The sequence below is a fragment of the Syngnathus floridae genome, chromosome 12 (genome assembly GCF_059516105.1).
Source record: "Syngnathus floridae isolate MCC-2025c chromosome 12, RoL_Sflo_1.0, whole genome shotgun sequence".
In the NCBI taxonomy this organism is placed as follows: Eukaryota; Metazoa; Chordata; class Actinopteri; order Syngnathiformes; family Syngnathidae; genus Syngnathus; species Syngnathus floridae.
In genome coordinates, this window is record NC_142424.1 from 5,649,233 (window position 1) to 5,677,081 (window position 27,849).

The following is a 27,849-nucleotide window of genomic DNA, read 5'->3' on the forward strand; positions in this document are numbered from 1 at the left end:
AGATACAAAAAAAAAATTGATGTATTTTATAGAAATTTTTATAGTTTTTCTGCCTCCATTGCAGGGCGCTAGTGAGACACACCTGTCACCTATTCCCAGTCAGCGGCTATTTAAGGGCAGTTGCAGCGACGTGATGGTGCTGAATGATTGATTCTATGCAGCTCATGGTTTTTCCGAGTATTTTCCAAATTGGATCAAGTCCGCTCTGGGATTCTGTCACCTGGCCTTACAAACAAGTAGCAGGTACTTGAACCTAATAAATTGCCTGGCAAATGTAATGATAACACCTAAACTTGATCAGTTATCCATTCAATGTATTATTTATTGAACTGAGTGACCCAAAAATAAAAGTGCTTTACTATTGCAAACATTACAATATTATGTATGAACAATTGACTCGTCTTCATTCAGGTCCACACAGGAAGCCTCTTCTTGGAAGAAGTCGGAAATCGTATCATCTGCCACTCGACAGGTTCGCAATATCCACTCGTGTTCCGAGTCATCTGTTTAAAAACAAAAAATACATTTGATATTGAATTTATAAAATATAGGATTTATTTTAAATGTTATAATATTTCTGAGGACATTTTGGCACATCATTGCTATCTTTGACTATTATTATAAAAAAAAAAAAAAAAAAGTTCTTCAATGTGGTCTACTGCAAAGTTTCACATATAGCGAGTGAATCTGGAATGTATCCCCCGCAATGAACGGGGTTTCACTGTACATCAAATTAGGCTCGACGGGGGCCCCCTGGAAAATGTCTTCCACTTGACCGCCATTTAAAAATCTATCGGTCTGTAAACGGAATCGTAATCGCGCCCAGCATGAAAGGAGACATAATAGCGACTGAGCCGCCAAATTAAAAACGCAGGTCACTTTGTGTGTAAAAGGCAGCTTGAGCAGTGAAGTGCCATTCACATGGCTAGTAAATTTTGTCAAATCAAGATAAGCCTCACAATTAGGAGAAAATAACTTCTCACAGCCACTTCAGACACCCATAAACAATAAGCCTCGACAAAATGGCCGGCCCCTTCTTTTTCCCCCTTTTTTTGTCTTCTGCCAAAGAAGGACTGCCAGAAGAGCAGAAAATGCCGCAGTTCGGCAATTGTTACGAGTGAAATGTGAAGCTAATTGCAGGGGAAGTCACCCTTCTCTGGAGCGCACGCAGCTGCATGCACTTGAGCGCCGTGCAGGCCTCACCCCGAAAGGTTGGAGCACGCGTGGGGCTTTGGGGTGCTCCATTGTGCCGGGCAAGGGAGGGGAGGGGGGGGACAGGTCCCGTTTGCCGACTGATTGTGTGTAATTTGGCAGCGACGGGCGTCAACGCTAACAGCCACTTGAAGCACAAAACTCCCCCAATCTTTTTCCTACCTGATCAGGAGGGGAGGGGGGTTTGGTCAATAGAACTTATCAGCAGCTGCAAACATTTTCCATCCGTATTTGCGGTTGTAAAATGTAATCATGGTGGACTACATGTACCTCGTCACCGGGTCAAGAGGAGACCCCCTAAAACCTGCATTAATGATGATTAGATTGACCCCTATTCACGTCTTCCGAGTAATAGCGCCCTCTTCAGATTGGATAGTGGCAATTTAAATTGGCTTAAATCGAGCACACAGGTGGCTGGTAAATATTCACATTTTGCCGATTTACATAATCCGATGAAATTTCGAATTAACTTTAGAATAAAATATATATGTAGTCGATTTACAATAAATGGAGACATCTGCGTTTGAAGTCTTCCAATCTTATTGTGAAAACAAAATGTCAACACATGGAATGAAACGATACATGTGTAAGTCATCTGTGCCCAATTCACTTCTATGATAATATCACACAACAACACAGCATCTGGTTTGATACACATCTTAAAAATGATCATCCATGCGCAACCGCTCTTTGGATGAGACCCAAATGGTGTTTTATGTTCGCAGATGTTACAGTACACGCAGCCAGCGGTTCAAATATTCCACTTCTCAAGGCCCAGGTTGATGTTATCTGTCCACGGAACACCTCAGCCTGACTCGGACAAAGGGAGGGCCCTGTGGTTAAGTCACTCGAGGTGTTTTTGCTGGAATGTTTTTCACAGTGGAGGCCTTTCGAAGGGAAGTGCTTATCCCAGAAACAGGAAAGTGCGCCAAACAATATGGTAGCCCCGCAGCTGCCTGCGAGGTTGCCCGAAGAGATTTCTGTTTACAAATGAGCCTACACAAACTGTAATTAATTCCATAACTAAAAAAAAAAAAAGTTCATAATTTGGCTCTGCATGGAGAACTTTTAGGTCAAGTCACTGCTGTCACCTGTTTTGTTGGGGTTCAGAATTTAAATCTCCATGAGCTGGCATAAAATATATTTCTGCTTCTTCTTGAGAAAATGTTTTGGTGGTTTAAAAAAATAGTGCAGTAAGACTCGAGACTAAAATGTGTGACTTTCTCCCACCTCAGTCAAGCATACAGTACGTGCGGTCTCCAGTGAGTGTCCAAAAATAACCCATGACCTCTAGGGGAATATTAGCCGAGGATCCTATTGTTCTGCATCCTGGCACCGTGCCAGGCAGGAATGTTTACCCATCTTACCGATCAACTGTAACTAAAGGAGGCAGAGTGAAGTTAAGCCGGATCTATCATCAAGTTGCATCTTGTCCTACATGCGGCCGTTAGAAGAGCATGCACCCACTCTTTCCTTTTTCCTTAAGATGTGCCCTGCTATGGATTAGGGGTTTTTTCCTTCCCCGTGTCCCATCATCATTGCATCCTGGACGGGAAGCCATGAGGCAATAAATCCCGAGTTTACACGTGTGTTGACAAATGCCCCTACACTTCCTTGGCTTGGAAAAGAAATCCATACAGGATACAGGAGCATTTAAAAAAAAAAAACAAAAAAAAAACCATACGCTTAGAAATTTGGTTATGATTTTTTTTTTAGATTTATCAATTTGAAAAAAATAAAACAACTTTATTATAATCAGCTCTGTGATCGGAATCGGTATCAGCCGAGCTTGAGAAATATCGGTATCAGAATCGGTGGTTGAAATCGTAATCGAAACATCCTTAGTTGACACGATTATCAAAATGTTAAAAACCATTAAGCAGTATGTGAATGACATTTTTATCTCACCAGCCTCCCTGAGGAAAGTCCCATCGTAGGAAGTGATTGTTCTCGTAGCGGGGTCATAAAAACCATCTCCACAATCATAACAGCCTTCAGGAATTTCACGTGGGGGGTGTAGATCAGTAAGCTGGGATTCACCTTCATGAAAAAATAAAATGACAAACATGACATCACTCAATCTTAAAGGTGAAGTCTTAAAGGTCAAATGTCAACCTGCTGGTCGAAGGCCATTGCATCTCTCGGTGTAGAAGCGTCTGTCGTTGCCATCGCAGTAATCCCATTCCTTCTCTTGGTACGGCAGCCCGTCAGCAAAAGTGAATGATCCCTTATTTATTTATTTTTTAAGAAATCACAGTGGAAGACAATGTTTGCTCAAATAATGCAATTTGATCAAATTATTCAACATGTGGAATAACAGTCTCTTCATAACAATGTGGAACCACATTGAGCTTATTTGTTAGAGCCAACCCAAAAATGTTACACGTGAGACCCTGGGGGTTACGTGCTAAATGTCTTCTTTTTTTTTTTTCCTTGTTCTTCGAGGCCGAGATGGATATTCCAATCTAATGGGAGACAATGGGATTTGCCCTCTGGTAAACAATTGATGTGTACAATATGTGTGTGCGTGTGTTTGTACAGTCAAAAGCTCATAAGAGGAAAAAAAATAATAATTGTTGGGGAATGTTGTTTATTAGAAACAGCTTCTTTGCTTAGTACCCAATCACAAAAATTCCATTACATTTGTCTCTACATGGAAAACAAATGAGACTGTTTCAATCGATGGCATTCATTTCCAATCCAAGCTAAATCTGACATTATTTTTTTTTTATATTAAGGTTATTCTTTTCAAAATGCTCTTGCATTACTCATCCCAGATTTAATGTTTGGGCTTAGCGTAGTTGCATTAATGCAGGTGCAGGGAAGTCTTGGCTGAATTTAGTCACGGTTCATCGTGACTATCATTTGAAGTGACCCTCATCTGAATTGATGATAATAATTGCAATTGATTGCTGCTGTAAATGCATGTGAGCAAGACAGAATACACCTTTGTCAAGTACGGCGTAGAGAAACCTAATAGCCGCTACAAGAATGAGTGATTGCAATAACATGTAGCAGATGTAATTTGAAGTGTAACTGATGTGAAGATGTGTGCAGACAAACACACACAAAAAAACCCCACACCTGCGTGGCAATGCCGTTCTCCCAGGTGGCCTCATATTTGCTTCCATTTGGAAAGTGGAGCACCCCTGCACCATGGAACATCCCATCTTTCATCTCCCCGATGTACTTGGTCTCAGATGGGAAGGTGTACTCCCCTTCTCCTTCCATCCTGATGACACAATAGACCACCACGTCAACATTTGTATAATCTGCATATGTATCTGCAAATCTGAATTATTCAAATATGCATAAATACTGAAAATTATTAAGACACTAAATTACGGCTTTCACGCGTCGGTCAGTATTAATGAAACTGATTAAATTAAAGTAGCTTACCTGGCATTTAGAGTAGGCCCTTTATAACTGCTTCCAGTGAGCTCCATTTTTATTTCTTAATTTACTTTCAATGACCAGTCTGCTCAAAATATTTTTTCCCTCTTCTGTACTACACAAGAGACAGAAATAGATTTCCCCCCCAAACAGACAAAAATATTGTTGCAATAACGTGCAAGAAACGTTCAATAGTTTTAAAGAGTGACATCGGTGTGTACCGTTACCATGGTAACATGTTGTCTGGCGTGGTGATATTTTTCTCTCACTGAAATTGAAATTATTATTACTGAAACATTCTAACGAATAAAATGTATTAAAAATCTCAAGTTAGACAAAAAAAACATACTTAAAAAACATTTTTTAACTGGATCCCTGTGCGCATGCGTGTTGTGGTGGCCATGTCGCTAGTCATGACGTCATCCATACGCGCCAAGTTGACAAGTGAAAACTGACCTTCTCGGCGGCCTCGTCGCTCGTCCTGAGCAAGACGAGGAGACCTTCAAAATTTTGTCCGACTCGTCGGTTTCTCTGCGTGTTTTGTTACACACGCATGCAGTCATGCCGGTGGAAATCCCCAGTTTGCAGGAGCTGAAGGTGGACGAGGTAAGCAGCCGTATGAATGGAAAATTTTCCCCTTTTAAGCTAGCGTGTTAGCTCTCCCGCTAATACCTGTCGCTTGTACTTTATTGGAATATATTTACTGTAAGAAACTCTTTTTATTTGTCATTAGCCATAGGACGTTAAGAGAAAATTATATTGCAGTTACCAAGTTGCACGTAAACAGCACAACAGTAAGTAGTTAGAATTGTTTTCAGCTTGCAGTAACTGTTTTTCTTATGTCTGTTATGTTTCTAATTTCTGTCAATCACAACAACCTAATATGACACTTTGAACCTTGAAAGTTAAGCTTTAGCTCCGCGGACCTCGTTTACTGTACTAAAAGCTTCAACAGAGATAATGTTTCAAAAATATTGCAATGCTTATCAGAAAATAAATACAATATGGTTGGCTGGTGTATTAGGACAGCACGGTGGTGAAGTGGTTAGTACATATGTCTCACAATTATGGGGTTCGACTCGTCTACTGTATCGCCATACTAGTGTGGGTTTTCCCAAGTCTCTTCCAACGATCTGAAATATATATACACGTCAGATTAATTGCATTATTAAATGAGCATATTGGGAATAGTCGTTTGCCAATATGGAGGAACTGTAAATGCATTTACTGATTGTCATTCATTTCTGTACGTCCAGATCAATGTGTCATCTGCGGTGCTGAAGGCGGCCGCTCACCACTATGGCTCGCAATGTGACAAACCTAACAAGGAGTTCATGCTCTGCCGCTGGGAGGAGAAAGACCCCCGCAAGTGTCTCGAAGAAGGGAGGAAAGTCAACGAGTGTGCCCTTAACTTCTTCAGGTACAACAACATTGTTCTACTAAATTCAAGTGTTACATTTATGATTAAAATCTAGCCACCTTGCAGATCGGAATTTAAAAAGCTTCACGAGAGTTGTCATTGTTGCTCAATTGTGCTCGTCAGGCAAATCAAGGGGAATTGCGCCGAGTCGTTCACCGAGTACTGGACCTGTCTAGACTATTCCAATTTGGCCGAGCTGCGTTATTGCCGCAAGCAACAGGAATCCTTCGACAACTGCGTCCTTGACAAACTGGGCTGGGAGAGACCCGAGCTGGGAGATCTGTCGAAGGTGAGCCTCGTTAGCCGCCACTTCCGTTTGATAGCTGCCGTTCTTCGTGTTGATTAGAGGAGCCTCTGATTGCATCTACCTAACTGTACATTTCACAAATCAGGCTTTTTGTCCCCGCTCCACTCCAACTTTCCCTTGTCAGTCAAAGCTATTGTTCGTAACTCTTTAGAGTTGAGGTGGAAAATGGCAGCTAACTTGTGATCACTGCGACGCTCCTGCCTTGCCTTCAGCAGTTGTTCAGCAACTTGACAGAAAAAAACAAACAAATCGTCTGTCAAGGTAGTGAGAAAAAACACTTTTCATTTGCCATCTCGAGTAGCTTCTTTTAAGAACTTCAACTGCTTTGATTGCTAAGAAAGGCTCAGGTATATTTCAACTAAGGTGATTATTATCAAACACAAATATTAAATCAAAGCACCATAGAAAGTATTAAACAGTTCAAATGTATTCCATGTTTTTAACCATTTTTTTAAGTATTCTGGTACTTTAAATCATGTGCCTGCTTTATTTTCTAGGTGACCAAGGTTTCCACTTCGAGACCCCTGCCTGAGAACCCCTATCACTCCCGTCCGCGCCCCGAGCCCAACCCGACCATCGAGGGTAAACTCGAGCCTTCCAAATACGGCAGCAGGTTGTTCTTTTGGACCTGGTGAGGTCACGGGCTCTGTTCAAAAGCAGCCAAAATGTTGAAATGTGTCCATAGAAGCAGTTTGATGTTTGAGTCTAAAAGTTGCTTTTGCACAGAGCTTTTGCTGGCTTCATAAAATAGATTTTGATGAAAGGAAGGCTGTGTGATTCATACAGCTTTCCTGTCTACTTCTGTAAATGTCACACGTCAACACAGTTGTCACATAATAAAGAAATAAATTAAGATGATTTTTATGTCTTTTTGTCTCAAAGCGGCGGTCGCGCGTCACCGCTCATGCACATCTGCGCTTTGTCCGAGCGTGTGCTGTCAGCCTGATTGAAGGTTGGGGTTGAAGGTCGAGACAAAAGGTGACTACCTGCAGCCGCAGAGAGCTGCTTCTGCTTCCTTCTTTTCTCCCAGCTCGCTTCCTGATCCCTGACCCGGACGGGACGGAGTGTAAAAAGAAGCACTTAGGAGATGCGCGGAAAGCGTGCCTGTGTCACGAGCTCACGTGCGCACAGCCCACGAGTACGCCATGACCTCCAAATGAGACGGAAAGAGAAGCCAACCAAAAGCCTCGCTGACCCTACAAACAGATGTGTGAGCAAAACAGGATTTTTTTTATTTATTCCTCTTCTATCCAAGTTTCATTTGCGAGGGAGGTCTTTTTGTAAGCTAGTAGTCATCAGTCAGGTTAAGTTTTTAACCTTGCCTTCTTCTTGATTTCTACAGGGAGCTCCAATTGGCAGCTCAACACAAGACTTACAGGTGTTTACTTGGAAATGTCTCTTAAAAGCAGACCGTTCAAGGCTCAGCAGTAATGTAGTGATAGTCCTGACATCATCAAAATAAACACTCAAAAGCGTGTTGCTTAGTAAATATTGAGCTGAAAGATTCCCGAACGACAACTTAAAGGAATGCAAAGCCGCTTGACCTCTGCTGAATTTGCAAATAATTTCTAACGATTGCTACCACTTCAATTGGTTATCATGCCTATCCTCAATTTTCCGGCATTTGACTTAACACTTGCATGTGACCGAAGAAGAAATCCCCCTCCAAGGTGTGGTCTGGATCAACGACGTGCACGGGAAATGTCTGACAACCTCTTTTGACCTGAAAAGAGACGGCGAAAGGGGAGGAGGGAAGCTTGAATCGAAAGAGGAAAGGAGGTGTGGATGGAGGGAAGCAGAAAGGGATAAGGGGGGGCAATGAGATGCTGGAGAAGCAAGGTGGGGGATGACTTGAAAGCACGGGGAGGGAGAGGTGGGGATGTTCGGAGCCCCCGGGGCTCGTGGCAGGGCCTCGCCTCCATGCGACTCTCAGGAAGCGGCGGGTCATCGTTGTTTGACACGCCAGCGCCACAGGAAACGTGCTCTGGCACAGGAAAGAAATACAATACGGGGCTTTCACAAAGCAACAGCCCGCCTGGGAGCTGGACACGCTAAAATACTCAAACAACCCGGCCGCTTTGGAACACGCCTGTCGTTATTCCCCATGTGTGGTGTCGCAGTGGACGCAATGTTTGGATGGGAGATGAGCGACAAGGGTGGCAGATGTCTACTTTTTCCGCAAATGGATGGAGAGTCATCTTTGGTTAAGAGCCCCCAATGAGGGTACGCTTGAGATGGACCCCAAAATGGAGGCGTGTTTTATCTGTTTACACTCCTTGCCATTTCACCTTGTGATCTACTGAGTGCTACTTTCATGTCCCCCCTCCTTTGCACTTGGCTTTGAACCATCATGCAGGTTGTTGCTTTATGTGGCAAAACATCCACTGGCCACAAGTGCCATGACCCCCACTTGTGTGGAGAAGAGAGGAGAATAGCTCAAAATGTAGGTTCTATTTATTTCTGCATTTTTCCAATCTGTTGAAGGAACCTTATCATGCTCAGAAATTGTTTAGCTGGGGGATGTTCCAACTGACCATCTATGGGACAAATTGTTTGAAGGAACGAACCCAGGTTTTTTTAAATCTAATTTGTCTTTCACGGCGCATCGGCCGAATATGAACTTAGCATTTTGAGCAGTGATCAACTTCTCATTTCACTTTCAGGGGGTGCGTTTGTTTTGTATCAAAAGTATACAAGCAATGTGTGACGTTGATACCTGATCCCAACCAATTTGAGGTAAGTGAGGTCAAAAGTCTAACGGGGTGGGTTCACACTACTTTTGGCACTTTTCTTCCTGTTCAACTGATTTTCTTTGTACTTGCAGGGATTAGTGTTGTATATCAAAGCATGAAGCCTATCTGTGTTTGACCACATGTTCCAACCAAATGGTAAGTAGCTTCATGCTCCTTTTAGGGATTAGCGTTCTATGAATATTAAAGAGGAAGTCAACCATAAAATTTATTTTACAATAATATGTTCTCTTTGACCCCTCTAGTCTAAACATGGTATTATTAATAAATTAAAATGAATTAAGCAGCAAAATCCACCCATTTTTTTTTCCAATTCAAGGAGGCGGCCATTTTGCCACTTTCTGATGACATCACAGTTGCCCAGGTAAGGACCAATCACAGCTCTGTTTGTGAATGTCACATGACCAAACTTAGAAAATAGGCACTTCTTCCTGCCATTCTTGCTTGTGAACAATTTAGCATTTTTGGGAAAATGACTTTTTCTACTCAAATATGACAGCTGGCTGCGTTTTGAAATAAATTTGAGTGGTGCACAATCTGCCACTCCCGCTCTCAAAGGGCATCAGAGTGAATTTCCTAACGCGCCCAGAGTGACGACCGCGACTCGTGTTTTGCATTCCAGGCGGACATGCTTGGCAGACGCTCTATTCCCGCTACAGTTTCGCCAAACACCTTTGAATGCCTCGCTTATGAAAACACCGAGCCCACGTCGGTTTGGTTGGTCGACCGGTCAAAAACAAGACGCAACAGGAGGGCGATCGTTTTGTGGCGCGGCAGCTACGCTCAGTCACGCGTTAATGGAGGCGTCACACACAGTCTTGCTGTCAGGATGGCCTAAAAGCGATTTTCGACAAGGCGCCGCTAACTCTCCCACGTGTTTATTTCACGTGTAAAAATAAAACTTTCAGCCGTTTTTTTTTTCTTGCGGGGCGTTGCGTGTTTATTCTGTGGTATCGTAGCAAAGTGGACTAATGTGAAGAATGTGATGAAATGAAACGACACACGGCTTAACACTCAAGATGTTGCGGTTTGGGAACTTGCCTTCTTCGTGTGTGTGCGTGTTCATACATGTGTGTGTGCATATAAAAGCGCAGCCTTAAGTGTTTACATGTTTGTGTGTTTGTACATATGTAGGGACAAGGCCGTTTCATGCACGTATGTTGCCGCAGCTCCTCGAGGGCCGACGTGTGTTTACGTTGGCTCCAGCCCAGACCTTCATCGCTTCTCTGCTGATAGCTCCATTTCTCCATCCCTTCTGTCCCTCCGGCTATTTACGAGTCTACCGCAGACTCACTTTCCCTGCGTGCCAACATCCCCCCCCCCCCTTTTCTTTTTCTCCTCTCCCGCTGCAAGTCAGAGCCAATATGCCTTCACCTTGTCATCTCCTTTGCTTTATCTAACTGTTTCGCCGGTCTCGGGGGCCAAACAGAACTTACCCAGCTGCACCGTGTGCACGCTCAACCTCGAGTCATTCCTTCCTTCGTTTCATTTTTTGGTTGTTTATACACGTTGGCCTTCTTGTCAGGGAAATGGTACAGAATCATTTTTTGTGTGAGGTAGTGTGAACAATACTCTGAGCTATAAAACAGGACCTCTCTTGATAGATCTAGATTGTTTCGTGACATCACCAGAAGGACGCAAGATTAATTAATCCAAGCGGGTTTTGCTAATCCCTCAGTTCTCTATTACATTGATGGATCTAGATGTCAAAAATTCATTTTAGTTGGGCTGGCAGTGAAAAGTTCCCATTGAGGTCTCATATTGATAATCCTGTAGTTAAGTTTGAATATTTTTTTCTTGAAAGTATTTTTTAAAAAACATGCTTTGATGCATCTCTCTTGTGTTTCACTTAAGTGCCCCACACAAACATTTCCCACACAAAAATAAGTATCTAAATGGCTGTTTAAGTATTTTAGTTGGTCAACTATTGGTTTCCCAGTCTTTTTGTAAAAACAGTCTGCTGGCAGTCAGCAGCGTAGCTTTGCACACAACTTGCTTTTTTGTTTCCAAACTGTCCGTTCTCATCATGTCACTGGAGCTACTTTCTGAAAATCAGTCCTGACTCAAATCCACATAGGAGTCACTTTGCCCTTTTCAATTCCCATTAAGCCTCAGCTGACAATATTACAGCATCCAAGCTAATATTGACCGAAGGATACGATCCTATGGACCAAACACACACACGGGACAAAATATTGCCAGTTGTTGGTCGCCGAGCAGAGTTGACTCGTTCCCATGGTGGGGAGCTGATGTGCTGCTAATGCTGTTGTGCTTGTGGTTTCTTCAAGGTATACTTGAGCATTCCTCGGCCGCGGACTCATGTAAACAGTGCTAGTTAGAGAGGACACACGGCGGCTCAGGCTACACACTCCTCTGGGTGGCTCCTATCTGACGGAGCGCTCGCCGAGTTTTGGGTTTCCTACGCATGTCAAGGTATATTAGCTGCTTCCTAGCGTCGGCTGACTCAGTGGGGCCCGGCGGGCTATCGGTTATAGCGAGTTTCCCGCCCCGTGGAAGTCTTCTTTCCTTCCCTCCGTGCCCCTCCTCGTCCTTGGATGACGCACATAAAGCTGACTCCTGGCTGTCATTACCCAGTTCTGAAAATATTAGCGTACCATGTTTTGTTTCCCCTATTGGTATTATTTATATGCATATTAAATTGCAGTACCTGTGAATTATAGAATTTGCAAAGCTGCCCATTTTTTATTCGGCTTAGAGACTGGAAATGGTTCATGTTGAGGGACTGGTTGGGATTCAAACCGGCACCCTTTGCAAGTAAGGCGATACCATGTAATGGTACATTACTGGTGTAATTTGTTTGATTGCGAAATTTGCCTCAAAATATTATGCAGGATTTTTTTTTTTTTTAAATCTGTCGGACGCACAAAATAAATCAGTTTGTTAATTTCAGTAAAAAGAACAATTTTTTTACACTACACACAATTTTGCTTTTGTGTGTTTCTGTAGGCCAAAAAAAAAAAGTAATATTCCTCTTGTGGTTCGTTTTATGAGAATATATTTTGGGGGAATTTAAATCACGTGTTCCTCGCATTTGCGACATGCACGCATTGGGCCAGAGATAGTCTCGTCTCACCCCGACTATAAACGCAACATTTCCACGTTTACGTTGTGCCTTAGTGTCGTCCACTTCACAAGCCCGTTGCTTACTTGTGCATGGAGGCAGCTTGTGAGTCAAAACCAACTTTTTGCTGAAGAAAAATAAACTGTCAGGGATTTTTCCTGAGAGGAAACCTTTAGTTTACTATATGACATGTTGCTTAATAGTGCTAAAGTGTTCAGCGTTCTTTAAATAAACAATGTGGACTTTTGCGTAGTGGGGGCATGAAAAAATGCAGGAGCCTCGCTGCCCCCACCTCTCACACATGTCAGCAATTTGGCTGCCTTGTGTATTTTGGAAGTTGGGGTGGGGAGGGGGGGAAGGAACATTTCAAAGTAAACGAAAGAAGGAAAGTCTTATCCGCCTGGCAGCTGCGCTCAGGACCAAAATTGCTTTCAGCTGATGCGCTGCATCTCAAACTTGCTTGGGTAATGTCAAGTGATGCATTGCAATGCTGAGAAAACAACAGACAAAAAAATAAATAGGAGGGAGCAGAAATGAACAGAAAGTCACACGGAAACGTGCAGATGAATTATTGCTATGCTACGAGCAGTATTGATAATTGATCATTTTTCATGTGCACTTAGTGACCCGTGTTGATGAAAGTTATGTTGCGTCACGCTGGTGTAACGAGTGACAAATAAAACATTTAAATTCAGAACAGCAGAACATTTAAATTCCAACCTGTGTGCCCACCTGTTGCCATGCCAACATTTATACGCAGGAAAAAAAAAAAAAATTAATATAATAGATAAAATGAATAAATAATAAATATATATATATATGTATATATATATAAACAGCAAAATATGTGTATTTGCATATATGAATATTATACTAATAAATGTGGTAATCATCTTTCAGTATTAACTCAATGAATTTTTTATTTTGTAGCCTAAACTGTCCAATAGTTACGACACTTAATATCCACTTAACACCAACTTCTTCTTTTTTTTTGCTGTATAATAAAATCACATGCAGTGCCAGTCTATTTATAGTCTCTGTTTTTCCTTAGTGTGAGGTATTAAGTCACTCTACACTGATCTCCTCCCTGCAGCCCGTTTACAGGGATAACCCTCCTCACGATCGTGAGATTTTTGAGGAGGGTTACCCCCCCCTCCCTACTTTTCGCCGTCGTCAATTCACGACGCAATAGACTTCCCTGCCTGTGTTTACTGCCCGGGCCGTGCGAGCAGGCCCCAGAGCCCAAAGGCAAGTCATGTTCTCAAGGAAAGAGCAACTCTCCACAGGGCCCGATATCAAAATAGTTTAAAATGTGAATTGCTTGATAGTTCCCAGTGAGCACGGCTCCCCCTGGCCAAACACTTCCAGATCGCCCCTGCTAGCGGAAAGTAAACAGAGCCGCGAGAGAGCAGCGACATAACCTGCGTGTTTGACTTTTTAGCACCACGCAGCACGGCTACATGGCTCGCAGACGCCTGAGCTCAGCCAAGGTTCCACAAAACACGATTCCCATGCAGTATCATCTGCTTATATTCAAACATAACGCAGAACAGCAGCAGATATTTTTCTTAAGGGATAATCGAAAAGGAAAAAACATCGTATTGCTTCCAAAACTGAAAAGCTATAATCAGAAAACTGCAGTTTTTTCCATGTCTATTGTCGTTTTTCTTGCGGTTTTTGCTTTAAAAAAAAAAAAAGAACTTGGTATTACATAGCTCAAGAAATAATCAGTGTTGTAGTTGGAAAATACAGATGCACAGGTTATGTAAACTACATCTAAACGTTTCAAAAGCAAGTTTATGCCAAAATGAACCCAGTCACGAATTTCCACAGAATTTTCGGTGGAGGAGGCAAGTGAAGAATCTGTTAAAATTTTGGTGCAGATCTAACTAAGTTGACCTCTAGACCTCTAGTTTTATTTACACATTTACTTTTGACATTGGAAGATAAATAAAAGCATAATTGCAGACAGTATTGATATATGTGTAAAAAAAAGAAACTGTAACCTGAATTTTCATAATCATTTTGCTTAATCACATTTGAACAGATTTGTTGCACTTTTTATGAAAACAATTATGACAACTAATCTTGTTTTATCTGGCAATTATTAATTTTTCCGTGAATACTGACAATCAGTCCAACCATTGCAATTGTGTGTCAAACATAAATTGAGACTTTGCTTCTTTTTTCTGAGTTTCACAGCAGGAAATTGAAAAAAAAATCATCCAAAAATAAAAATGTGGCAACTGTGCAGAAATAGGTACACTAATACTTTTTAACCTGCCCCTTGTGCACACATTGCCAATAATGGCGTCCACGAGATCCAATAGGAGCCAACTTTACCGCTTCAGGTTCGGAATGACCTATTAGCCAAATGTGTTTATTCAGTGTTTAGTCACTATTACCCTCAGTCTGATCCCAGAGCTAAAGGGCTAATGGTTGAAAATGTCGCCCTCCCGCCCCCCTACAACTCGACTTCACCGTGAAATAATTGGTCGCATATGAGAGCAACTGGCACGCGTTTCCTCTTGTTTTCCCCAAGAGGTGATATCATGAGCTGGGCTCGTCACCCAGATAGCGTGATTATTTTCCGCCGTTAAAAAAAAGCAGGGATGATGCGTGCGAGGGCCGAGCCGTTCCCCCAGCGAGGCGCCGCCATAGGCCGCCGCTGGTTTATTTTCGGCCTTATCGGCAGATAGGGACCACCGAGGGGAAACCGAGAGTGAAGTCTTCAGTCTGTTTCACAACTTTTAAAATGCTCTGTCATTAAATCAGCAGGAAATTGTCCCTCATCAAAAAGGACTTGAGAGGACATTTCGGCTGCAAGCGATATTTTTCCTTACTTAACATAACGGAGGATTTCCTTTTTACATTTTTATCCCTCCATCAACTTAAATATATCACCTGCTACGCCCATAACAATCAAAAATATTTGTAAAAAAATTAAGACATATTAGACCTCTTTCAACATTTTATGTTGTTGCCAGATCTGTACTCATTTAATTTGCAAATTTAAAAATAACTTGAAAGTGTGAATATATTTAATACATATATTTAAATAAGAACTGGAGGCCTAATCACTTTTGTTGCAACATACCTGTAACATTTTATCATCTATTTGATGCCGCATGTGTACAATTTCTGATTATTCGTGAGGTCATGTAACAGAACCCCAAAAACTTGGTTTGCATGGCGTACAGTGTGTGTATGCGATATGTGTGTGTGTGTGTGTGTCCTGTATGAGTTACATTTACCTAAACTGCCGTTCCTTCTCTTTTTCCTGCTTCATTTTGACAAATTTGAGTTTCCAGGAAGCCTCTGAGGTCACAAGCAGCATCTGTTGCTACTTAGGCACACACACACACACACACACACACACACACACACACACTAAAGCATGATACACACACACACACTAAAGAACTCAGGGCCAATCAGACATGAAAGCAATGTTTAAAGTTCCCAAAGTGACTCTAAAGAAGACTCCAGGTTAGATCTCGTGGATTAATATGGAAGGTTATGGGTGTGTGTGTGTGTGTTGCTATGTATCATGTCAAAGCCTAAAGGTAAGCAAAGCTGCATTCAAGTTTGTTAGATCCAATCAATTGCGCTAACAGTATAGCGAATGAAGTGCTGCTTCTACCGGTGAAAATGCTTTTACTCTATTTATGGGTGCTTGGTTGTACCTTATATCGGTGAATTGATATGAAATGTTGCGGCGCATTCACAAACTCGCGGTGTAATCGTTTTAATTATGCAGTCAGCGGTGGGCTGAGCAGGTGTCGTGTTGCGGCACCCACCGGAGATGTTAAGACGTTCGAACGCTGACGGCCCGGCCCGTGTTAACAGGACAGATGCATTGGAGGAGAGTGGACCACCCTAACGCGGCTTCCCCCTTGGACAAAACTCAACCAGATGTTTAATGAAGGCCAGTACATGCGTGACGAGCGTACTGTGCGTAATCATTCTCACCTGCCCCTCGGACGCTAATGGGTGCAGCTCAATGGCGTCCCGACAGGCCGCCTGTCCTCCCTTAACGCCTCCCTCCAACAAAGTGACATCACTCCACTGTGTGTTGCTTTTTGCAAGCAAGGCCATTTTATTTATTGGGCAGAAGAGTCAGAATCAAAATACATCATGCAATATACAGTTAAGAAAAGAAAAATGTAATTGAAAACTCAAAATTGAGTGAAAATGGAGTAGTGCTTTTGTAAAATGATCTCTGGAAAAATCAGGCCTCATCTCAAGTTTGATATTTTTTAAAAACCACCACGCTCAAGGAAAAACAACCAATCAGAAAGTGTCACTTATTCTCATCCACCTGTTACAATGGAATTGAGGAGCTTTGCTGAAACTATGGTGGAATATCCACCCCTGGTTGTGGAAAAAATTGAAAAAGAAGAATTGGAACAATGTTGAGGCAAAACAAGCAGGCAGCTGAGAGGAACCGATTCAAATTTAGCGATACTATAAACTCCCACATTTCGACTGTTTTTATGCCAAGAGGTTTTTGCACGCTGGTTTCATTGTTACCTCCTGTATGGCCTCCACCCCTCCCTTCCCTTCCCTTCCCTTCCCTCCTTACCTTACAGCTGTTGTTTTGGATTAGCCAAATAGCTCCTGTCAGAAGCAGCCATCGCTCTCCTTTGCCACCCACTGAGCTCCACGCTCCCTCTCTTCACCCCTCCCCTTTGCACGTGCACACACGCCATATTAAAGTCCCTGACAGGTGCGTGTCAAGGTGCACCCAGGAATTCACCTCGCTTTCAACCGCTCCTCTCTTGTCTTTTCACAACCGAGCGGATAAAGAGTGGGAAGAAGGGGGGGGTCGGTTTTGACAGTTGGTCAGACAGGCTGACAGCGAAAGGTGTTTTGACACGATGATGGCAAGTGTAATAGTGTTATTGCAGTCATCTGGAGAACGGTTGGTCGGAGTCCGGTTGCAGAATCATCAGAGCGCCGTCTTTAATAATTCGACAGAGATCCGTCAGAGTCGTTTTTGTTGTTTCTGCCACGGCAGACGCTCGACTCGCCCGGCGAGGTGGAAAGGTGCCGTGCCGAGGCAATAAAAAGCCTGTCATGAGTGAGAGGAGGAAATGTGCTCATGCGTGGAGAAATGAGCTGTGATTTGAGATCAAGCGCGCCAAGTCAAATGGGAAATTGGGGCATTTCCCCGCTCGGGCATTGACAGGTTCATCCCAAGGTCAAGTTGAGACGTGATTATGGTCATCGGTGACTCGGCTTCGCTCACCTTTTCCATGCGGGAGGAACAAAACCTTATTCAACTTTTCCTCCTAATGTCTTGATAAAACAAATCACGCTGCTTCGCTAATACCCGCCGATGCTCTGCATTGTGTTGCTTTTAATCAACGTAATTGCACTGCATTTAATAAATCCAGGCTATTATTAGGCAATAGTATTGTGTGCGTTGCTTTGATTACAAATTCTTTACACGATTGCTTCAGAAATCCTGCAGTTCATGCCCTCAGCGGTCACAACATTAGGTACAGTTCTTAATACAAGGCAGGCACTCAGAGTAAAAAAAGAAAAAGGATCCTATAAAAGCAAACAAATTCAAACATGATCTGATTAGATTTGACACGCATAAGTGTTTGAATGTGTTAAATGCAACCCCCGCTCCTGCTAATCTGCTAAATATGTAATCTGGATTAGATCTGAATGAAATTTGGTTTGGCGCTAACAGTTTATGACCTTGTGTAACACATTCTGTGCAAACTGGGAAGATTTCTTTTTTCATTCTTCTCCTTTTATGATCTAAGAGATGTTTATTGACATCATTAATGCCCACCAAACTGAGTGGGGTTGGTAAAACATGGCCAGGAACTTTGCATAACCCCTTTGATTGACACGCTCATAGAAAAACAATGATTGACACATTGGTAATGCAACACCTCTCTGGCAATGTCAATCAAAAACGAGTGCGACTAAGTTTACATTCATAGCAAAAAAAAAAAAAATCAACTTTTTTGGGCCCACCCGCTTTGTGCAGGTGTACCAAATATGTCCATTGAGTGTGTATTAGCAAGTGTCACCAAAAAAAAAAAAAAAAATACATTTGCATTCAAAGATGATCATTTTGATGAAAACTTAACGATAGCAACAGGTTTGAATCTCAAAGATACTGCAAGATACATGATTACGACGTTCAGGCAAGCTAGCTGTCCGCGCAGTGAAGCTAAACTAGCTAGGTTAGCTTGTCACTTTAGCTTGATGTTGCTAATACATTTAATTGAAAATACAATAGATAAGATGTTGAGTGTAAACATAATACTATACCATCATAAAAACATTTGTTGATTAATCATAGACATCTATATCTAGACAAAATTCTACTCCCTTCCTGAGAAACAAACAGTGACAGTACAAACGAAACAATACGAGATCATACAATCGCAAACTCGTCCTCAGTGCATTCCCAACATCAAGAGTCAAACCGCCAAGCCACCCATGAAAGCGAGCGACGTGGCGCCACAAAAGACGCAAATCAAATCTCGTGTAATCTCGATGAGACAATAGCTTTGAGTGACAATCGTCTGTCTTGTCCCGCCGGTCTGCGGCCTCCACTTCATGCGGCCGCAGACAAAGTCCCCATTTGGGCTGCGGCGGTGATTGAACATTCATGCCATTATACGCTTTCATTGAGCTTTCTTCATCCAATTCTCCTTCCACAAAGCGCCACCAGTCAATCACCTGCATAAAAACCCGTCTAAATATAGGGTGTGAGACGTGTTACACCACTCGGCGCGGCCACGGCTTGTAATTGAAACTTTTCCCCATTTGCTGTTTTTTTTTTTTTATCCCCCCCCCCCTACATGCTTTGGCTGCCGCCAGGAGATTGGCAGCTCTGAGTGGCCAGCAGATGAAGCGGCAGGCGCACTAATGAATAGAACGCTGATTGCAGGATCCCCGAGATGCAAATTACGGTTCCTGCCACCCCTGACGACCGGCAATTACCGGGCCTCCGCAGCCATCGCCGCCGAAGAGGAGGAGGAGGAGGAGGAGGAAGACGCCTCGTGCATATTCATCACTCGGCGGCCATATTGATCGACAACTTCAGGCAAGAAATGGCTAAATGTAAAAATAATAATAATTGTACTCCAAAAGTGTGGCAGGATTTTTTAATCAGATTTATGACCCAGGGGACTTCATTTTCTCAATTTTTTTATTTTCATTTTAACTTTGTAGCTTGTTAATTTTGTTTGTTAATTTTTAGACCTACTATTATTCTATAATTTTAAAAAGTAAGAAAAAATGCAAAAAAATTAATATTCTGAAAAGAATTGTGTTAATTATAAGAGATTAAGATTTTAGATTTTTAATAGAAAAACTCTAGAACCCTGGAATTAATTCCCAAAAAATTCAACTTTATTTTTTTTTGCATATAAAATATCTTACAAACTACTTTTTTCTAAAAGTACGATTAAAAAAATATATAATTTTAATTTAAATCACAAAATCTTATACTGACAGTTGACTCTGAAACATTTGACAAGGTGGCCAAAATATTGAAAATATGAATACATTTTTATTTTGTGTTAACATTATTAGACACACATGCACACACGCAAAAACACATGGACTAGCAACCGCAGCACATGGTACATGAATATGAAAAGGCCCGGTTTAGACAACAAGGCAAAAAAGGGCGCGCTGCCAGCTCTTAATGGCCCCAAAGGAAGGAAAGCCGAGCATCTTCCTCCAAACAAACATCTAATGATCACATTAGCCGAGCATCACAGAGCTGTGTCATTAAAGTCTTCTATGTCCACGTCTCTTCGGCAAACTTCACATTTTTTTTCTTTTCAATCCTAGCTGGAGAATAAGATTTATTTGGGGATTTTGGAGGGACTGGAGTTCATTTTCGCGCTTGCGTGCACTCTGGGGCCGTTCGACGAGCTGATCCGCCTCTTAGTCAAGCGTTTTCTTTTGGAACCATTAGGAGCATCGTGTCTCAGCATTTTCACGTGGCATAAACATTTCACCATTATTCAAATTTGTATTTACTTTATTTTATGATTTATAAGTGAAAAAATACAAATGTCATCATAATTTCTAATAACAGATAATTATTGCTCAAATAAACTCCGATGTTAAGATTGCAGTATATAGTAAAGCTTACCTGATTTGTCTCGCTGAAATTAGCCCATGCTTGCCTTTGTTGCCATGACAACTGAAGCAGACCAATGGGGTGACTTCTTGGCTACTTGTTGAGCCCCAACCCAAAAAACAAAAGTTATAAAATGTATATCTCTATTTGAATGTGCTATTTTTTAAATTTTTAAAAACAAATCTATTGGTTTTTAACCCGAAGTCTATTTAATTTCATTTCCCCAAAATATTGTTACGAATTTTCTTATGTGGTTGTAATTGTTTGTAGAAGTAAAAATAGAATAATTGTGATTGTCTTTGATTTTTTATCGAGGAAGTCGATCGAAGTTGTGCTCTTGAGCAAGGCACGGCCACACTCGGGTCGGACCGAAGAGGAGGAGGACATCCCCCGGGCCATGTTGAGGACAACGCTGGGCTCCCTGCCAACTTTCCACTTAAATAAAAGGTACACACACATGCGTCACTTTTTCCTTTCAACTTCCCATCCACTCAGCAGCTCGGCTTATAGATGCATATCTAAAATATCACAAGCCTTCTGAAATCATCATCTGCACTCACACACAAACATGCACGCTGATGTTTGTCTGACACACAAAAGCAGCACTCAGGATATGGTGGGGGCCAATGCGTGCTTTTACACAAAGTGGTTAACATATGTTGTTATATGTGCTTTTTTTTTTTTTTTCTTGCCCACTGATTTGTATCTTATCAGAAAATAGCTGGTGGGCACACCATCAAACTGACGTTGGGGCCCCAAGAGCCATCAGTCTGAGGCTTCCAAAAAAAAATAAAAAATCACTCCGTAAATATGGAATTATTCTAATGATCACATTGTTAGAGATCAAGATAAAATGCTGTAACAAGTAATTATGAGCAAATTGTGGTTATAATACTTTTTTGTGCTTAGTGCTGGAATTAACTCAAACACACACAAAATTAAAATAAAAGGAATCGCTGTGTGTACCTATATTTTTTTAGTGGTTCTTAACATGCCTGGAATTAAGTAAAAAAAAAAAAGGGGGAAAAATGTGTTTCAAAATTATAAGTAAATAAATAAACAGCAAGAAAATGAAAGGTAGCACCTGAACTAAAACAGGAAGTAATCACTTGAGGAGCTATTGAGAGGCTTCAGTCATGCTCCAAGTCCGGCATATTCTCTTTTTTTTTTTTTTTGGGGTGGACCTGACCTGATGGTCATAGTTGGCGGCTTGGCCTCGGTGTCAAGTCGCATGCGCCGCCGAGGGGATCACATGATCACTTGTGACAGGAGTCACAGGGAGTCAAGTGGGGTCACCGGGAGTATCCTGGCATCCTGCTCGTTTAATCACCCGTTTATTTGTTTAACAGCCAAACTTTGTCGGGGAGAAAAGCAGGAAGTGAAAGTTAAAGGATAACAGTGGATTTAGCTCATGTTTAACCTCATTTTTGTACATTGATAGCGAGATCGATCAATGGCAGGAGAACCATAAAGAGAACAAGATAAATTCTTTAAACCAACTTTTTAAAATATTATTGTACACCGCTGTTTCATTAACAAACAAATAAAAATTAAATGCAAACATATTGTTAACGGTAACTACAGTTGAAGTGTTTTTAAGAAATATTTTATTTAAGTTTGTTTTCGCATACCACCAGGGGGAGCCTGCATACCACATTATAGAATCACTGCAGTAGATGATATAGAAAGATAAAGTAGCGTCATGGATGGGGCGATAGTTTGATGGATAGACACTCATTTTATATTTAAAGTAAATAGAATTAATTGCTATTAAAAAGGCAATTTAGTACTGCCCATACACTATAACTTAGAAGTTTTTTATATGTCTGCGTATTTATTTATAATTAGCCTATCTCAGAACATTACTTTGGAAACTGGCATTCTTAATTTATTACAGTTATTATTATTATTATTTATTTTCTTTATCATTCTAATATAATGTAACGTAATAAGATGTAATAAGATGGGCAAGTTAGCTTGTTGCTGCCCTCTTTTGGCAGGGAGAAGTAACTGCTGATATGGAATAGACTGATTTTTCGTATTGTCATGACTGTACATTTCACTTTCACTATGTAATATATTTATATGATAGCATATGATTGAAGTCTACTTCCAAAATGAAATTTCCTTCATTTTTATCCTGCATATTTCTTCCCTCTCAACAAAAGGAAAGGAAAAAAAAATGTGTGTGATAAACTAAAGTGAAGTGGTGCATGTTGAGTATGATAAGAGATTTAATCACTACATTATTTGTGCTTTTTTTTTTCTTTCTGCCGCTTTTAAGACAAATCATCTCATCACCACACAGGCCACAAACCTGTTTTTGTCTTTCCCACACAAAAAATGTTGATTAGGGTCATGATGCAAATGCTGGAAGTGGGATATTTGCATCTCATTGAAATTGTAATATCAGCTTCTGTGGCAAACAAATGAGCTCCGTGCTTCAATACCCAGCTCATTTGCATAGACCACTGCAGCCACAGTTATAAACACGTACTTTTTAAATGGCAGTGCATGGTTTCCTCATTCTTCTGGTTTAATAATTCACTGAAACGGATGTTCAAGTTACAGCGATGCGAGGGGAAGTACAATTGGAGTCTGCGTCCACAATAGTGAAACACTGATGAGACATTCAATAGCGGTGTGACACACGAGACACTTTGCCATGCTAACATTGCTAAAACAATATCAAAGGCATATTTTTAGTATGTTAAATACATTCATACAATTTCACTGATTTTTTTTTGTAGCGATAAAATTTAATCAATTAAATTGCATTGCAAATTCTGTCTATTGCGCAACACCTTCATTTGGTGTTTACAGGCCACGCCCACTTCCTGCTCACCTGAATATAAGCTCACCTTGCAGCATCAGCAGCACACAGCCCCTGCTGCCCTCCTTCAGCTTAATTGTCCTCTCCATCTTGAGAACATATTGGTAAGTTCCAAACATCTTTTATTTTTATTCATTGTTTCCGCTTTTGAAAATGATCTAGCCGCATCAAGTGACAACAAAAAAAATCGCATGTTTTTCAGTCACTGCTTACATAGGGCTTAAAAAAAATGGTTACATCAAAACAAAAGTGTGTTTGTCGCCAACAAAGCCATGGCTTATCTCTGTTACGGAATGTTCCGTGAATCATATTTAGCCCATCATTTTCTCATGTGAACAAGGAGTCCGTCTGTCCCCTGATGGCTCCTCTGTCGCGTTGCCAGGATCAAGTGACAGACACACAGAGAGGTTCCCTTGACGGCTAATCCACCTCTAGAACTCTCTTGAGAAAGGAACCCGGGCCAGCGCACACGGACAAACCTCAAACCTCTATACCCCCCCCCCACACACACACACACACAAAGGCCGACTGTCCTACATCCATACGTTGAATTGTCCAATGTACAGAAAGTAAGGTGACACCAGGGAAGAGAATGTCAAGTCTATTAGACCTGAAAGTTTATGATGTCATAACATACAGTGGAAGTAGGCTCATGACTCATCTGGCAATTTTTTATCGGCCTCAATTTATGTCCTCTGCATCATTTTTCCACAGCGCCTCATCATGGCCTCGAGCATGTCACTTCGGGGTTACTCCGTAAGCCGTCAGCCGTCTTTCACCAGCCGCTCCCTGATGGACACCAGCCGCACCCGGATTTCCATCCCGTTCGCCAGCGGCGGCAAGCTGACACGATCGGCGTCGATCAGCCATGATCTCAGCGGGCCGGCCAGCTTGCAGCTGAACGGGCTGCACGGCAACAACGCCAACGAGAAAGAGGCCATGCAGAGTCTCAACAGCCGTCTGGCCAAGTACCTGGACAAGGTAGACTTGTGTTAGGCTTTTTGGTCGGCAGCCAAGCGGAAGACGTGGATATGATATTACGGATGCGCTTTGATCGTATGAGCTCTTTTTGTCCTCGCAGGTGCACACGCTGGAACACTCCAACGCCGACCTGGAGATGAAGATCAAGCAAGTGATGATTGAGCGCATTCCAAAAGGCCATGACCTTGACTCCATGATGGCCCAGGCTCATGCGGTTGAGCAGGAGGTAATATTAGACTCCAATATCTTAGCAGCCCCGCCCCCTTGATTAATTAAAAAAAAAGCAAAAAACTAGTTTTCAGTTGTAATTTCACAAATCACCACTAGATGGCCGACATGTAGTTACACTGCTCACTGAGGGAAATAAAAATGATGTAATATTTGGTCTAGTTAGACCACATTCACCTCCTGTTAATGTTTATCAGGTGAGGAAGAAGACCCTGGAAAATGCTCGTCTCATGTTGGAGATTGATAACGCCAGGCTGGCTGCTGATGACTTTAGGATCAAGTGAGTAGTTAATGATAACACAAAAATATACTTCCTGGACAAATCTGTTTCTGTTTCATTAGATGGGAGACTGAATTGGTGATGTGTCAGTCAGTGGAGCGAGACTGCGTGGCCCTGAAGAAGGCAAAGAGCGACCACGACCAGATCATCGCCTCCCTCAGGGGCGACCTAGACAGCCTAAAAGAGGAGCTTTACTTCCTCAGGAAGAACCACGAGGAGGTAGTCTATGTGCTTTGTTTGTCATTTTGGGCTCCACCTTTTAATTTCCATTTCAGTCATCCTTAGGTAAAAACATTATTTGCCCTGTATTGGAAACATATTGTCAATGCAAAAATATTGAAACAATTATTTCATTTATTTTATTTTTTGGGTCATTTTCGTTCCCACTCAAATAGCACGAAGGTTGTATATATTTGACTGACCTAATTTGGTGGCTGAAAGTGGTCTTTTGGGGGATCCTTTGGTTACAGCAGACACAAAGAGCAGGTAGATCTTATTACGCTAAGCCAGCCACTTTTATCCACTCAGCCTATGTGAGATATATTATAGCCAGGAAACGTATTACGAGTACAAAACTGTCCTTATCGACAAAAACGTTACCATTTTTCGGTGCAAATAACTTGCAGTGCATAGTTATTCAATTTATTAGGGAATAAGATGTGGATCCTCTGCTTTTTCTATGTTCAAATGGTAACTTAAGCCTTCCTTCATCATCTATTGATGAGCAACATCTAAATAATGGACTATAGATGCTCTCACATTCTCATTAAACCTCTTCTACATGTGCGACTCATGTATTAGCACAAAATACAATTTAATAGTGTCAAAAAGTTATTTTATTCATCCACTGAATTCATTAGAAAAGCAATATCTCTGCTTCTGCAGGAACTGGAACAGATGAAGTCTCGTATAGCCCGGGATGAGGTTAACGTGGAGGTGGACTCGGCCCAGGGACCTGAGTTGGGAGCCGTCCTGTCTGAACTGAGGATCCAATATGAGAGCATCGTCAAGAAAAACAAGGAACATGCCGAGAACTGGTACCGCAAGAAGGTCTGGGAGCTGTCCGCTCATGTGCTTGGCGTGTCTTTTCATTATCCAGTAATTATTGTTCTTCTCAGCTGGAGACGGTGCAGAACGACGTGAAGGAGAGCAACGAGGCCCTGAGAGGTGCCCAGAGCGAGTTGGTGGACAGGCAGCGGTTTCTTCAAAACCTCGAAGTGGAGCTGGAAAGTTTGCAGAAGCAGGTGATTGGCTGCGTGGCAAAGTCATAAATAAATAAACAAACAAAAACAATGACATATCTCCACCTTCAGGTTGCAGCCTTGGAGGGCAACCTAGGCGAAACTAGTCACAAGTACGCTGGCGAGATGGAGCGTCTGCAGGTCACCCTGAACCAGCTGGAAGATGACCTCTCGCAGCTCCGCTTGGACATGCAGCGCACCAAGACCGACTACGAGCAGCTCCTGCGCATCAAACAGAACCTGGAGATGGAGATCGCCACCTATAGGCGCCTGCTGGAGGGAGAGGAAAGGTAAGTACTTTATTTACTTTACAAAGATTATTATTTATAAAAAGCTTTTAGTGTATGCTAATGCTGTGCTTTTATTTATTTTTTTCAAAGTGGCTATTTTATTTTTATTTATGTTCTAAGAAAGTTCATGCTTTTTTCCAGCCTTAAGGAAATGCCACCACCAAAAAGTGAGTATACTCATTCACCTACAAAACAAAATAGCAACACTGTGGCAGTAAATGAATTAAAAATAAAAGTTATTATTTAATAAGAATAATTATGTTTCTTAGAAACTGATGATTAATTTTAAATGCATGCAGATTTTTCTTAAATGGAGCCAAAATGACAAAATTGTACTGTCATTTTATTCAACATGAATTATTTTATCATGTTAAACATATGACTGATTTTATTGACAGGTTGAGAAAAAGACTTTTAGTCTTCAACACATCCAAAGTAAGTAATAATATCTTATTGTAACATCCTCACTCACTTTTATGTCTTTTGCTTGCTTATACAGAAGAACCCGATGTTCGCACCAGGAAGATCGTCAAAGTGGTGACGCAGACGATGGTCAACGGAAAAGTGGTGGATGAATCCAGCGAGGTGGAGCAAATCGAAGAAACCAAGAAATAGGAGGTGCATTTAGGAGATCATAAAAAAAAAAGCAAAAAGTATTTGAGAAATATGAATCTTTATTCATTACCGTGGGCATTATTCGTCTTTCTGTATTATGAAATGTACTCTAACATAGCCGTGCGTGCTAACACCATTCTTATATAAGATTATTAGACTGGTAGGTGAAAAGGGCAGCTAACTAAGCGTTTTACAAAAGAATACCGAAAAAATATTATATAATATTCTTCGTGTAGCAAAGTTTACCATAGTACGTGCAAGGAGAAAGTTTAAATCATCCTGTATTAATGTTTCACTCAATAAATGACATCATGCACTCTTATCATCAACCTAATTTGTTATACGAGACATAAAGGCAAACAGAGTTGGAGACAAAAAAGGGCGTAAAATCACAGATTAAATAGATTAAGTAGTCTGCTGATGTTTTAAAATAACAGATGACAACCACACCCAGAATTACCACAATGTAAAAAAAAAAAAAAGGACAGTCTAATTCTTTTGTTTTGAGAATGAAAGCTTTCCTCGTGATGAGTAAGTTCACACAGTTGATCCCATCAGTGCTAAGCTAATTTAAGTCTTTAAGTCTGGCCTGTTGGCTAATACACAGCGTTTCGGTCAGCCACTCACTCACAATAAGCCCCTTTTACACGTGGGGCCCTTTCACCCCCATATCAATAGCACCAGGTTTTTTCACACAGAGATCCTGCAAAATTGTGCGCCGGAGCCGTAACATGAGAACTCAGATTTTGACATTGTGATCTTTCATGCAAAGGCACTATTATCCATTAGATATACTAATAAGATGTATGATATTAAGGAATTAATATGTATATATTTTTTCCAGTTTGTGGTACATTGGAAAAAAAACACAACTGTTTTGGGGGGGGCTGAAACAGTCATGTTGGAACATCTTTAAAATTTATTGATGTTAGTGGCAACATTGTTAGTTAGCATAAATTAAAATATTTTGCCAACCTGCCCTACTTAATATTTTATCGAACTTGTTTTTTTGAGTGATAGTTATACTTAACACTCTGAATTAATTTTTCTTTAAATTATGTTCTTTTTTTTATTGGCTTCATGGATAAA

General features: G+C 41.4%; 3 protein-coding genes across 7 annotated transcripts; 2 read left to right on the plus strand and 1 right to left on the minus strand.

The window, feature by feature from the left end:
* Positions 1–293: 293 nt before the first annotated feature.
* On the minus strand, positions 294–4,819 carry morn5 (MORN repeat containing 5). Its single transcript, XM_088392024.1, has 5 exons — positions 4,612–4,819; positions 4,297–4,444; positions 3,328–3,439; positions 3,121–3,252; positions 294–503 (listed from the first exon to the last, which is right to left on the minus strand). Exons 1-5 carry the CDS (start codon positions 4,656–4,658, stop codon positions 379–381), a joined length of 564 nt encoding a protein of 187 aa, XP_088248150.1. The 5' UTR covers positions 4,659–4,819; the 3' UTR covers positions 294–378.
* A 205-nt stretch (positions 4,820–5,024) lies between these two features.
* Positions 5,025–7,190, plus strand: ndufa8 (NADH:ubiquinone oxidoreductase subunit A8). The gene is made up of 4 exons (XM_088392181.1): positions 5,025–5,211; positions 5,862–6,025; positions 6,149–6,314; positions 6,830–7,190. The coding sequence occupies exons 1-4, from the start codon at positions 5,167–5,169 to the stop codon at positions 6,965–6,967; spliced, it is 513 nt and encodes a 170-aa protein (XP_088248307.1). The 5' UTR covers positions 5,025–5,166; the 3' UTR covers positions 6,968–7,190.
* A 158-nt stretch (positions 7,191–7,348) lies between these two features.
* Positions 7,349–27,672, plus strand: LOC148389764 (keratin, type I cytoskeletal 18). 5 transcript variants are annotated; one of them, XM_088392177.1, is made up of 18 exons: positions 7,349–7,542; positions 7,675–8,555; positions 8,689–8,775; positions 8,996–9,068; positions 9,157–9,220; positions 9,402–9,446; positions 19,087–19,242; positions 20,612–20,739; positions 23,116–23,229; positions 23,840–24,106; positions 24,207–24,332; positions 24,532–24,614; positions 24,677–24,833; positions 25,500–25,664; positions 25,733–25,858; positions 25,928–26,145; positions 26,287–26,312; positions 26,645–27,672. In XM_088392177.1, exons 10-18 carry the CDS (start codon positions 23,849–23,851, stop codon positions 26,758–26,760), a joined length of 1,275 nt encoding a protein of 424 aa, XP_088248303.1. In that variant the 5' UTR covers positions 7,349–7,542; positions 7,675–8,555; positions 8,689–8,775; positions 8,996–9,068; positions 9,157–9,220; positions 9,402–9,446; positions 19,087–19,242; positions 20,612–20,739; positions 23,116–23,229; positions 23,840–23,848; the 3' UTR covers positions 26,761–27,672. The 5 variants fall into 5 exon arrangements, with proteins under 5 accessions (XP_088248303.1, XP_088248302.1, XP_088248304.1 ...); XM_088392176.1 differs by having other exon boundaries at positions 8,689–9,068; XM_088392178.1 differs by lacking the exon at positions 8,689–8,775 and having other exon boundaries at positions 7,675–7,710.
* The last annotated feature ends 177 nt before the right edge of the window (positions 27,673–27,849 follow it).

What these genes read in the sequence shown, in the direction of transcription:
- morn5 (XM_088392024.1), bottom strand. Translation starts at nt 4,658, where the DNA reads ATGGAGCTCACTGGAAGCAGTTATAAAGGGCCTACTCTAAATGCCAG. An exon ending in GGGCCTACTCTAAATGCCAG is followed by an intron (nt 4,445 to 4,611) that starts GTAAGCTACTTT and finishes TTGTGTCATCAG; the next exon opens with GATGGAAGGAGAAGGGGAGT. An exon ending in CAATGGCCTTCGACCAGCAG is followed by an intron (nt 3,253 to 3,327) that starts GTTGACATTTGA and finishes TTTTTCATGAAG; the next exon opens with GTGAATCCCAGCTTACTGAT.
- ndufa8 (XM_088392181.1), top strand. Translation starts at nt 5,167, where the DNA reads ATGCCGGTGGAAATCCCCAGTTTGCAGGAGCTGAAGGTGGACGAG. An exon ending in AGGAGCTGAAGGTGGACGAG is followed by an intron (nt 5,212 to 5,861) that starts GTAAGCAGCCGT and finishes CTGTACGTCCAG; the next exon opens with ATCAATGTGTCATCTGCGGT. An exon ending in TGTGCCCTTAACTTCTTCAG is followed by an intron (nt 6,026 to 6,148) that starts GTACAACAACAT and finishes TGTGCTCGTCAG; the next exon opens with GCAAATCAAGGGGAATTGCG.
- LOC148389764 (XM_088392175.1), top strand. Translation starts at nt 23,849, where the DNA reads ATGGCCTCGAGCATGTCACTTCGGGGTTACTCCGTAAGCCGTCAGCCG. An exon ending in TGGCCAAGTACCTGGACAAG is followed by an intron (nt 24,107 to 24,206) that starts GTAGACTTGTGT and finishes TTGTCCTCGCAG; the next exon opens with GTGCACACGCTGGAACACTC. An exon ending in GCTGATGACTTTAGGATCAA is followed by an intron (nt 24,615 to 24,676) that starts GTGAGTAGTTAA and finishes CTGTTTCATTAG; the next exon opens with ATGGGAGACTGAATTGGTGA.